Below are 13,713 nucleotides of genomic sequence, written 5' to 3'. Positions count from 1 at the left end.
ATAGACAGCGGAGACGGGGGAGGATGGAGGAGACCGGCAACGATTACGCAATTAATCAATGTACAGGAAATGGATCAGCAACTATTTGGATACTTAAACAAAACATACCCGACAGTAGGGATGTAGGAAAATATGGATGCACATGAATAATAAATATTATGTAGCCTACTTACTGGTAGAGAGACTGCTTCACATCTAGATTTAGGTTAACCTTCGTCCATCACGTCATAAACAAGCATACTGTAGTGATGAATCATGACTAACGTGATGACACACAAACACCACCTGACTCATCAAGAACACAGCTTTTCAAGCTTCAGTCCTCACATAGAGAGTGGAAATCCAGACCCCAGGGCTTTGACCTGGGCTCGTGAGCATCGGAACAAGTCGTCTCGGCTTGTAAAAAGATGAATCACTCTTGTACAGCTTGTTGGCAGTGCGATGAGTCATTAAAAAAAAAAAAAAAAAAGCACAGACGATTACCACAAACACACCGAATGCCCCCGACAAGACCAAACAGAACCAAGCCTGTGTGTTGTCAGAGGAGGCTGACAAACACTAATTGCATTTGATTAAAGTATTCTGGCATTTTCACCGCGTTACTGTAGGTCCTTCAGTCGCTTCCTTATGGCAGCTTTAACTACAACAAAGGTAAACAAATAGGCTTGAATTACAAGTGTATTCAAATAAACAATGGGAAAGTATGACATACAGCTGAATTATTATTTTTTTTAACATTACAGATGTAAACAAACCCTTCAGAGCATCAGAGAATTATAATAAGCTAACAGTTACAATACCAGGTTTCCATTTTGATAATGGGGTGACCCTTTTGTTTACATTTGGATTCAGGGTTGTTCTTTTAACCAGCTAGCTTGTCTCAAGTGTGTGTGTGTGTGTGTGTTAACATGGCTGATACAGGCATAGACAAGAATATTTCAGCACGGCTGGCATGAGATGGAACAAGTTGAACTTGATGAGGTCAGCTATTTATCTAGCGATTTCATTTGATAAGTAACTCGTGCTTGAAGCACAAAGCTAACTCGGACTTCTTGGGCCTGTTCTTCTGACTGCGTTCATCATCATGACCTTGGGGCAGACACACCTCGGCGACTGAATGAGGCAACACACACACGCCATCTCATCGTGGTTCCTGTGATTAATGTGTTTAATGACATCACATAAATGGCTGAGGAGGGGGGAGGGAGGGTCCATCAACACATCCCCTGCAATCCCTCTGTATTCCTGACATCAACACCACCCCTGCTGACAGTAACCTTCAGCACAGCCCTAAACAGCTTCCCTGCCAACCACGCACACGGAAACATTTGTATGGCGTCTGATGGGGGGGACGCGTATAACCCACAGACCGTTTAGCAAATAGAGCGCATTGAAAGGCATCTATAACGAACAAAAGCAGCGTCCCAGTCAACAAATAAAAATCACAATGACAGGAAAGCCTGCTGTCAGGAGAAAGAAACATTAAAAAGGTAAACTACAGGCTGCACGGTGTCGACTATATTAGAGTGCCAGTGGTAAAACAGCTGAGCGTTTTACTCACTCTAGCTGAGAGTGGGGAGAGTACAGCATGTCCAGTCGGGGATGATGCTGTTGTTGCCTCAGCGTGACATACAGTAGCTTTACTCTCCGTTTGGTAAACACTGACTGGAGAACTGATTGAGATGACTGGACTTCTCTGACTGTCAACAGCACATGTCAACACGATCTGCGTATTTAACTTTCAGTGCACAAAGATTATAAGAAAGTCAGAGACAGACTTCTTCTTTTTGTGGAATAATACGCTGTATAATCCAGATTTACACCCAACTAAACCCTGGAGCAGTTTCCTCTCGCTCAACCCCCTTGTCTTTCATTATTGCGTTACGTAACATCGCCAGATATTGACAGTGTGGATCATGCTGCATGTTTTTCCGTCTCATGCGAACACAGATTAACAAAAACAAAGTACGCGTAGTCTGTACGCTGCAGGAGCTAAGGACTACTAGTCACGCATTTGTTTGGCACGCCAGCAATCGACAACATGTGACGTCGGTAGCTGTACTCACTCCCTCCTAAGGACTTGAGCAGAGACTTGATGCTGATGTCAAAGAAGCCCGAATCCTGCTGGCTTGTCGCCATGGCTGCAGAGGCTGTGTCGCCACGGTGACAGACAGCAGAGGGAGGACCGGACGGCAGGATGAGGCGTTGCGGACGGAGCGAGTGAGAGAAAGAGGAGAGAACGACTGGGAGAGAGGGATGCGGGTGGGCAGCCGGCGATGCGGATGTTGCGGCTGTCTGCTGCTGCTGCTGCTGAGTGTGTGTGTGTGTGTGTGTGCACGAAACAGAGTGTGAAAGAGAAAGGAAAAAAAAAAAACGGCAATCAGCCTCGCCTGCGCTCTGTATTGCTATATTGCTGGCTAACACTCCCCATCCCCTCTCTGTTTTGCTCTCTCAGGACAGTGATACACAGATGTTGGTAGACGCCAGCAGCCAATCCTCTTAGAGGAAAGACGGAGAGAGAGAGAGGGAGAGAGAGAGAGAGAGAGAGAGAGAGAGAGAGAGAGAGAGAGAGGGATGCAATAACATACAGTAGATGGTACTGCACAGGGGGGAATGTGGGAAGGAGTGAGGTACAAAGACCAGACAGTGGGAGGAGGGGATGATGGAGTAATATACAGAAATCCAATGTTTCCTGATCACTTTTGTTCTGTTCTGACTCGCAATTACTGTCGACCAATGAGAGCCAAGAGAAGCATTGATAGGCAGTCAGTTCCAGCGAATAGCCAGGATTAACAATAATGGCGTCACTGCCTCCACACGGCACATACAGTACATTCTGACCAAGGGTTGATATGAAGTGCGTGCGGCATGCAAACAGTAGTACTTTTAGTAGATTCCTGAGTGGGGTGGACACTTTTGTCCCACAATGCAAAGCACAATAAATTACCGTTACAATACAAACATCATCTATCTTTTTCTCTGTGATTTCCTTATTCACTATACGGTGCACAATGAGATATTCTGTAGTTTAAAGGGTAACTTCCACGGGGATGGAGGGGACTTCTAATATAAAACATCCAGTACCACAGACAGTATCAAAGTGTGTGTGTAAATACTACCACTGTAACAGACATGCTCCCATGGGAATGAACAGCTTCCACCTGGGGTCTGTTTTACCAAGTAGCTTCATTTGATGTTTGGGTGAGTCAGATTTATAGATATAGCTTTAACCAGTACATGTGCTTTACACAATCAACAGAGGTAGATGGTGGTGTATGACACACTGTAAGGGTGGTGCTGCACGGTAAATTAACTTGCTTGTGCCATTTGCAGTAATTACTATACAATGTTAATGTTTGGCAAGCTGCTCAGCTAAATCCACTGATTGGCATTCAAACGAATGTTTGGCGTTCACTTCAGGTGCAACGATTCATGACACTGGCTGATTTTGCCAATACAGTTTAGCTTTAAGAAATCAGATTGAAAGGAAACATCTGCTGCTGCACTAGCGTATCTCTTATCTTGGCTTGAGAGATTTGTGTTCCTGGGCTTGCTTGATAACTAACATTTTTACTGGTTTACCACCAGCACGCACTTTTAATTTGTTCCTTACTTCCTTAAGTAAGAATGTGGGCCGACACCAACATTTACCAGCACTTTGCTTGCAGCCAGTATTAAACTTCCACTCCACGGCTGTGGTTACATTCTTGACAAATCATTTTAAAGAGCTGAAGCATTGTTTCCTCACATTTAGACAATAGGTGAGTGAAAGTAACTTCTCTCCCTTCACCTTAAACAGTCACACATCCACTTGGCCGTCCTCACAATTGTCTGCCAAAGCATGAAATGTATATGATGGCCATCGCGGGCAACGACGCTATGGTTGGGTGACTATGAGTGGAAGAACAAGTGGATAATTAGGGTCATCGTGTAATTCCCGGGATGAAGTGCGGAAGTGCCACAGGACATGTGGACGGGTGAGGGAGGGGGAGACAATGAGAGTGAGGAGGGGAGCAGAAAGTGCATAAGATACGGTATCATGCAAAGCGGTGGCTCGCAGGAGAGCTAGCGAGCACAGGATGGCCTGGTTCACATTAACAGACAATTACAGTCGAATCTCAAAGGAGGAGGAATATAGCAGAGAAGCACTGCAGGGCTATTCCTGTCTGCCACTTCTGCTTACTCCATTACAGTCCGGGGCCAATCGGTACCAGCAAGTAACAACCTCTGCCTCTGTGTTAACCTGCTTACTTTGGATAATTCAGACAAGTTGACGATCACAGAAACGTAAACCCAAAATCTGACTTTCAAAATGTTCTCCTGCAACTGAAAGTTGCCTGTCTTTGAGTTGCCTGCTTGCAGCTGAACTCAAAGACGGTTGCTGAATACTGTTTGACCGAGGCGGTCCGTCCTTTGTTATCTCAAACCGCCGCAATCTCATCTCTTCTTGCTCAAGAGAAAGTATACGGACATGTCAAGGATTACTGTTTGTTGACCATGTTTCTCACATTTCTCATCGGGTTGAAAAGCCACGTCTGCCAGCTGTGGGACCATGGGAGGTTTTAGTTGTTATGCATGGGCAAACTAAACATGATGACACAGGTAGTTCTTGTGGGAGTGGCGACGAGGCAGAGTAAGAGCAACACTTCTTGCGAGATTAAATAGCAAAGTCAAGAGAAACAGAGCAGAGAAGTGTGTTTGTTAGTGCAACTCATCTTCTCATCTATTCAAACTCAGGACCTAAACAGGGAATAGGGACATATCTGCCAGAGTGACTCACATTTATTCAGCTTACAAATCAAAATCAAAGACTTAAAGACACACACACACACACCCTTATGGAGGTCCTAGGATTCCTCACATTCTGAGCAGGGGCCTGGGCATGCCAGCTGTTGGAATGTGACTCTTACACACACACACACACGGACACATACATGCATGCACACAGACAAATGCACAAAACAGAAATTGCATTGCATTCCATTTAACCTTAACTTAAAGGAATTTTAAGCAGTTGCATAGTCAAAAATGTATTTACCAAAGCAGACACACACACACACACACACACACAATTAGGCATATGGAATCCTATCTGCATATACACTAAACACTAGCTGTTATTAGATCTCTTTCTTGTCGTGATTTTTTACTAAGCTACTTTATCCAAATCCTGAAGACCCTAATTCAAATCTATGAACTAGATAAACTTATATTATTGATATGATATGAGCCGGGAGAATGCGACTCTTGAAAATGACACAACGGGGTCAGCTAGAGAGAGGATGTCTCACTGAGAGAAGAGAGAAAACAAACACGACAACAGCCAACTTTCATTTTGGCATCAACTTACAAAAGGGATTAACGTTGACAGCCGAAATGACATGCGACGATGACACACACCCGGTGGTGTAAGCAGAGCCCAAAACCCAAAAGATAGTCCGTTTACAATCCCATCTGAAAGAGCAAAGCAGCGGATCTGTAGATGTAGATGCTGGAACAAGGGAATGTGAAGCGTCTAAAAGTTTATTTTAATAATCAATCAATTATCCAAATAGTTGCAACCACATAAATCGCAGTGTGGTCTGTTGAACAAGACAACACTGAACTCTTATGACATGTGTGTGTGGGTGTTAACTGGTCCATCACATACACAGCAGATGAGTACTCACACACACACACACAAATAGCCACACAACCACAGAGGGACTGTTTGAGGGTCACAGTTCACACAGTGGTGTCTCCTTGACACAGCTGCGCTGATCAAATAGATACCTTTAGTGAAGAATGTGTGTGTGTGTGTGTGTGTCAGCAGTTTTCATGCCAGGCATAACCGTCTCCCCAACATCAAAGCCTCACACATTATTAATATGCACATTATCACAGCACTCACAGCGCTCATTTATTGTTTGTGCAGGTGGTATTTTCTTTCACAGGAACCACCTGACTCCAGACCTCACCTTTCACTGCACACCAACACCAAATCCCACAAAATATATGTTGTCAGATACAAAATGAGCTCCTTTCTCATCTCTCCTTTAGTTTGTTCTAAAGACACTTCTGAACTCTTAAGTCTTTCCTCACTCTTCATTCGATTGTAATGTTGGTGACCTAAGAATAAAAGATTATTCTGTTGATACTGTACCTTTGGTATACTTTAAACAATGGCATCATCTTAGTTAAAATATGAAACAAAAGTACTGAGAGTGTGTGTGGCCTCCTTATGATTTCCCTTTCCAGGAATAGACAGAAACTACTAGACTACTTAAGGTTTTGGCATTCTCCCACATGGGACATGAAGCTTCCAGAAGGTAACATGAGCGAGAGTGAGTGGGTTGGGAAAACTAAATACTAGTGCTTTAATGTGAGGCCAGAAGCACATCGGCGTGTCTTCCCCCCACACACTATATAATAAGGATTAGTGGAGTCATTTTGTGCGTTTTTTCTCAAAACAGAGAAGGTATCACTTTTCACAGGGTCTACAGAAACCACAACAAAGACACTTGTCAAGTCAAGTCCTCACTTCACAGAGTAGATGAGCCTTGGAGGGACAGAAGGGCTGAACAGGTAGTCAGAGATCTGAGACGTTTACAAATCCCAGGCTGGATACAAACCCAGCCCACATTCCAGTTGGGGGGAGGGGGGTGTGGGGGGGGTTGAGGACCAGTATTTCAGCTGGATGTTCAACCAGCTTTTCCACTTCTTTCCAGCATGAGAAAAAAACCCTCAGGTCATTCCCATTCACTCTGAAAAAACCCCCCAAAAACAAATGATCGCAAGCTTGTCTCCACCTACCTCGGAAGATCGTGGTCCTCTTTCTGAACTGGATCTTGCTAAACCTCCCGGTAAAGTCACTGGCTTCAAACATGTCCAACGACAGGGAGGCGATGCGCTCCATAACTATCCCATCCTGGCCTTGGCTCTGGTGGTCCAGATCCTGGTCCTGACCGTGGCTCAGAGAGTGGCCATTGCAGCGGTCTGAGGCGCTGCTTTGGGCCCCGAGACTCGCAGTGCTTCCTACATCTTCTAGAGACATAGTCTCCACCAAACCGCAGGTGCTCCTCCTCCTCCTCCTGGTTGTCTTTTGTGAAAAAACGTGGCCCACCTCAGAGCTCGTGAGGAACCAACTACATGATGCTTCTACAGGAGACTCAGCAGGAAGCAACACAAAGGAACATGGGTTGCCTTGTTCCAGAAAAGCAACAAAAAAAGATTTAAACAGACTGTTCAGGCAGTCCTAAAAAATCCCTGTTTTCTTCATCTCCTTTTTGGTATCAAATTTCTTCTCGCGCGAGGATTTCTTGTCTTTAGGACGACTTTCATTCAATCCAGAGCCAGTGAGCTCGTTGCTTTGTTGTTTTCAGATGCACAGCTCTCCTGAGAGTTCAGGTTCTCCCCTCCAGAGTTTCTCCCTCTTGCTCAAGATAAAAGAAAAAACACCTCTGCATCTTTCTTTTTGTTCAAGGCAATTTTATATTCCGTGAAAGTTCAGCTGTCATCACCGTACGTGCTCTTTTTGCTCTTAACCCGGTCTTTGTTTCTGTGTCTCTCTCACCGAGTCTCTGAGGCTCAGCTGTGAGTGTCCGCTCTCAGGTGATGAAGAAGGGAGGGATCCAATTCCAGCAGCGCACCTTGATTGGGTGGTTTGGGAAGTTTGGGTGGTTCTCTTATCCCCTCTCTCTCTCACCGTCTTCTTTCTACTTTTTTTCTGTCTCTGGGGGGTTTTTCCAGCCACCTCCCTCCTTTGACAATGAGGAAATGACTTGTTTCTCGCTCACGCACCTGATTCTCTCTCTCAGTAAAGAAGTGTAGAATGGCATGCTGCGTGTGCTCGATTCAAACAGCCAAACACATGGCCTGTGGGTGGGAGTCTCTGCACTCACTGGTCGAGGCTGTTTAGCCAGTTACAGTCAGCTCAATGAGTTAATGGTGTAGGATTACAGAGGGCGGACACTCCCCTTTACAGACGGGGATGGGGGGGGCAAAGCCAAACACAAACAGGAAGAATCCACACAGACAGTGCTTATCTACAAAAAACATCTTACAGGAAGTACAGTGACTGTTTTGGTCTGGCCCTAATTACATGTGGTCCTGTAATGCTGCCCACATAAAGTTCTCTCCAAAGAGTAAAGAGAGGCCAGTTAACACAGAGTAGATTATAAATCCATCAAAGGTGAATCTACTCTCACAGTTGTCCGTCACACTCCTGTATGTCACGCTCTCTTTCTCTGTCGGCAGGCTAGTGAGTATCTCTCAGGAGACGCTCACCCCGAGGTGACTTCCTGCTGTTTACTCCACGATTGTCATGACATCAGCTCCATTAGAGCCTCGCCTGAGAGCTCATGTGTGTAGATTTCAAAAACAACAAATCTTTCAACGTCCTCTTATGAGTAAACATAATGAACAACATGACAGCCAGGAGAATATGTCAGCACAACAGCCTTAAAACATCAGTCTTAAGATCTTTCTCTTTACTTAAAACAAGAGAGTAAATGTTTTTATTGTCACTTTTTTATCTGGCGTAAAAGAAAAATCACCTTCACTCGAGAGGTTCCTGGATGCACATGAAAAAAACTTCATATTGATGGCAGAAAATTTCCTCACTTCTTTATAAAAAGATACACTTTTAAGTGAGATGTTTACTTTTTTTTTTTTTTTTTTACATTTTCTACAGCAACCATCTGGCACGGAAATAGTTAAAGGTGGCAAACAAGCTGAGGGAGGCACGGTGCCAAAGTCAGTTAGAGAGGCGTGCCATCCCCATGGGGAGCATTAAGACACACACACACACACACACTCACTCTTACACACATGCAGACACAAACAGGAGATTGCTTTTTGGTTTTTCTTCCTTTCATTAACTGACAACTCCGACCAACCAATGAAAGACAAGACACACAGGTTACACAATCGTCTTCAGGAATGTGTTGGCAAACAAACAGCAGAGCGCCGGGGAGGTGATGACACGAGACGGTGACAACGACAAAATATGCAAACAGCACATTTTAATCACTCTTTTTCTACTACTGAATATGATAAACTACAATATGCTGATGGGAAACGTTACATTTGAGGTATCTTGACAGGTGCCCGTTGCACTCTGGTGTACGGATGATAATGGACTCCTGTTGTTTGCTTGACCTGATTAGTCGGTTGTGTTTATACTCATCAAGGATAACCCCGTCTAGTCTTCCCTTCGCACTCTTGTGCTTTAGTCTCTTGATTGTTTCTATGTGGGTGCGTGAGTGATCTGAGACGCACGAGGTGCATCAATGACAAGATTCAAATATATATCATCAAGTCTAATAAATCATCGAAGATAAATACATTTTTTTATTCACATACCCAAAAATAAATCCCTGAGGGTTAATTTTCACGCCACATACGTCACTCATAATCACAGTTATTCCCTTTTGATTATCATAACCTCCTTTAATGAGGGGTTAGTAAGCAGATGTTGCACATAAATCAGCCCGAACTTGAGTTATGAGCCAAGCATCGCCTTCTACCAGCTATGCAGACATGCTTTTGGGTGACTGGGAGAACCAAACACACCCAAACTGGCACACACACACACACACACACAAACCACAGGCTGAAAATCTGGATAAACAGCAACAGTATGTTAATAACTATGACTTCTCTGCTGCCTCAGCGCCCCATTCAGTCATGCACGTCTTTCTTTGTCTCAATCCCAACTTTTCCTTCCGTCACTTCAGTCACTCTTTGATCACTTTTGATGGTCTCCTGGTTTCTGTCTTTGGAGCCGGAACTAGGAAAAGGTTGACGAAGACTCAGTGGTGCCAACCAGACAGAAATATAAAACTAGAACCTCTCCCACGCAGAAATGGTTGAGGTCAAAAGGAGGCCACAAGGAATGTACCATTGATTTACTTGTTATTGTTATACTCTGTCCAAGATGCTATTAGCAGACACCACACACCTTTTTTCAGCTGTGTCTTGTTATTTTGTCACTCGGAAGTAACCTCACCCCGTGAGCCACCTCTTCTCTGATTATCATCCCTCCACTTATCATTTAAATTGCTCCCTCCGAGACCTGTGCTACAATGGGAAACCTTTCATTTCTCCCGTCACTCAAACATGTTAGCACAGTTGCCCAGATGGTCCCGGACGCTCAGCCAACCACAAACAAGTGCACTTCAGTTCAACATTATTATTCTACTGACAGCTGCAGCCTGAGATTTATTCTGAGTAAACATGATTTTATTACACATGTTGAGTCAACACCAGCACAGATAAATACATGAAGACTCTTTTAATGGGACGTATTGACGGCATGTAAGTCACAGTGTTTTAACTTTATCTTTACTTTAACGTCTCTTTGCACTGATTTATTTTAAACTAAAATGAACTCAACATATTTTGGGTCTTTCACACGTATAATCTAATAGAATGGAATGTATCTAGTTTAAATAATTGCAACACAAATACTATCATACGTTGTAGAAATAGTACAACTGCTACACCTATGATTACTGCCGCTGCTGATCCAACCGATCACAGTCGACGTCAAGCCTCCTCACCGGCTCTACAATGGTGCCCCCTTCAGCCCGTTAGAGAAATAATGATTCTGCTTACGCAACTGGTCACAATGCGGATTCAGGTCAGTCTTGAAGACGCCTTCAGAGACACTGTGTTTGTTTTTAGACTCGACTGTTCCTTTGTAGGGGAAATCATCTTGGGGAGAGAAACGGCATCTCAGAGGATATAAAAGAGACAAGATACATAAAAATGTCAGGTTCAATTTTGTTAATGTTTGTCTAGACTCTAGACTGAAGGACCTGAGTTTGAAAACTCAAAGAGAGATTAAAAACCCGTCAATGGTTGTAGGACATGCACTCCCACATTTAATAATTCAGGCACAAATATTAGCCAGAGATATAAAGTATGCCCCTCAGTCTTTCTGTATATATATATAAATACGTACAGTATATATATATATATATATATACAGTATATTGAGCTGCGTTAAGCAGATCTCTTGGGTCTCTAATGTGCAGACTAATGCATCTGCAAACAGCCTCAGAGCTATATCACGTCTAACAGCAGTAAAACAACATTCCCTGACTAATTATCAGACGTCCTGAAATCAAATCCTAAATCAAACACACCAAAACACACAAGTGAGATTAATTAATTCCCAACAAAACGTCGCGATAGTTACATCAACACACACGGCTCAGCCAGGCTTATCTGATTATTTGAAGTATAAGAGATATTCTGTTCGCAATATTCAGGAGATGAGCTCGACCACCAAAACAATCAAATCTCTTCCGTGTGACGGTGAGGAGCGCGAGTGTGTACCGATGTCTGTCTGTCTGTCTGTGTGTGTGTGTGTGTGTGTGGACTTGTGTGTATGTGTCTCAGCAACATCAGTACAGTGATCGAAGTGATCAGTGGCTTGCACACATCACTGAGCAACAGAGCTAGAACAGTGCACTGTGGGTAAAAACATTGACCATGAGCTTGAACACACATACCTAACCATCTCACCACAGCGTCACTGCCTTGAGCCCAAGATGTTTGTCACTATGTCAGACTCCCTCTCTCTCTCTTCCTCCTGTTTCTCGTCACTCTCGACTGTCAAGTAAGCACTAAAGAAAATGCCAAACATTTAAAACATAATAAATAGACTCTCGTAGGTATTGTGGTCCTGTCATCATGATTAGATGGTTGGTTTGTAGTTGTTCCTTGTGGGCGCACCATAGAGAATAGAAAACTGGCACCGCTGCAACCACACTGAAACTATAAGGTCTTCCTCGCTGTTCCTGAAAAAATGGCATTTTAAAGGTTTTGACACACCAACATGCAACGTGTTGATTAATCCAGTTTATTACACTGAACTGCATGGAAATGAAAAGAGAGACCAAAGTCACATTTTAAACTACAATTTTTTCGATGAGTTTCTTATCACATTTCTTTTATCCTTCCATGATGGTATTGAAAAACAATAAATTGATACCTGCTAGTGGTGTGGTATATATTGCACTAGCACTGGTTACCGAATGAACCCCCCAGCGCACCATAACACACCTCCACATGCTGCCCAACATACATGTGATTAGAAAAGATTACTACATCTAAGTCAGTAGGAAATCCTCACATTCTCTAAAACGCTTTAGCATCAAGCAGCTCCACTGAATTCTTGCTTTATACCTTAAAAACAACCAATTACAACTTTATGCTAATACTTCAGGGCAGTACAATGGTCTAGTGTAGAGGGGAGAACTGCTAAGCTATAGGTTTTTGTAAATTGAGAACAGATATGGGAGTGAGGGGAAGCGCTGTGACACACATGACATGCTGTCTGTCTGTCTGTCTGTGTTACTCAGTCCAGACACAGAACAATGGAGATAACTGGGTCGCCGTTTGCCGACTGGCTGTGCCAAACAGCTGGAGAGATGGAGAGGGAGGTGATTGAGTTATAGGAGGGGAGGGAGGGTGAATAACGAGGAGGAATTGGCTTAAAATAGGAGCATGAATGGATCCGGCTGCAGGAGGAGATCTAGGCAAAGGGAAGAGGTACGATCATCCTGATAGCTACTAATTAACTTCTCAGGAAACTCACTGAAGCATGTGGCTTTCCAGCGTCAACCCAATCATAAAAAAAATATACACATAAATCAATATGATTCAGTTTTGCGAGATTGTGCAGTCCACAATGGTGCCTGCTGCATATGAGTGCGTGTAAATAATACATGCTGTAACACTGGCTTTCTCTCACTAAATATTCACCCCGCCTCCTGAGCATCTCAGCTGAATAATAAAGTGCCACAGCTACTGAGGCGGGATGATGGACCATAACCCATTTTAAGTTTCACAATGTGAAGGCTGTGTGTTAATCCACCAGCTAATCATCTCCACAATGAGGGAAAAACACCACACCAGTGAGTGGTCCAAAGCCTCAGACATGTAGGTTATGTTACCCCACGAGATGGTATATATATTGTGTTTAAGCCCCCAGACTGTATTCGTTATAGCAACTCGCAATGGTGACCTGGTTGGTTGCAAGCTAACTAGCTGGCAGCTAATGTTAGCTTTATCTTCAACCGCCATCACGACGTGTGTATTTACAACCACACCGTCTCTGTCAACATGAAGACTGTTGCTGCCTCACAAAGCGACGCGGTGTTTGTTCGTTGTGTGAGTGCGACCAAGGGAAACGTGGAGCGCGTGTAGGACAAGTCACGTTTTAGTTTAAATTGTAATAGGTGTCGACAGCTATAACCAGCTATGCTAACTCGGTGACGTTAGCCAACGAGCTAGTTCAAGCCCCTGTGGTAGTTATATCGATGTTTTATCCAGACATTGTCTTTGTAGTCAACACAGCACCATTAAACACTATCAGACACAGCTCTAATGCGACATTAAACTCAACCGTACCTTTCTCTGCGTCGACCTCGGCGACTACAGGATCATATCCTTGGCCCTGGCTCTTTGTTTATGTGATTTATTAGTGGCCTGTGTTCATCAATCCGTCTCGTCTCTCTCTCCTCCGGGAGCCGTCCGTGCCGCCCCGGCTGACAGCGCTTATTGCGAGGGATGACAAGGGCCCCGCCCCTAGCAACCAATTGGATGCCGAGGTTCTGGAGACTGACGTTTCCTATTGGCCAGGCGGCGGTGTCCGTCAACGGTGTCGCTAAGGGGCGCAACATGGTCCAAGGGCAGGACACCTGCTACGGAAGGATGCTGCGC

The 13,713-nt window shown here is 44.1% G+C and overlaps 1 protein-coding gene across 2 annotated transcripts in view; it reads right to left on the bottom strand.

The window, feature by feature from the left end:
* fryb (furry homolog b (Drosophila)) overlaps positions 1–7,629 on the bottom strand; it is a 43,387-nt gene extending 35,758 nt beyond the window's left edge. For both annotated transcript variants that reach the window (XM_076102367.1, XM_076102366.1), the window contains exon 1: positions 6,793–7,629. In XM_076102367.1, coding sequence (XP_075958482.1) covers positions 6,793–7,033 — 241 coding nt within the window. In that variant the 5' untranslated portion in view covers positions 7,034–7,629. The remainder of the gene's footprint in view (positions 1–6,792) is intronic.
* Between the last annotated feature and the right edge of the window lie 6,084 nt (positions 7,630–13,713).

Source organism: Anarhichas minor, unplaced genomic scaffold (genome assembly GCF_050575085.1).
Source record: "Anarhichas minor isolate MPS153535 unplaced genomic scaffold, ASM5057508v1 ptg000027l, whole genome shotgun sequence".
NCBI classification, from domain to species: Eukaryota; Metazoa; Chordata; class Actinopteri; order Perciformes; family Anarhichadidae; genus Anarhichas; species Anarhichas minor.
Note: the sequence above shows the minus strand (reverse complement) of the source record. Positions and strands in the feature narration are given on the sequence as shown.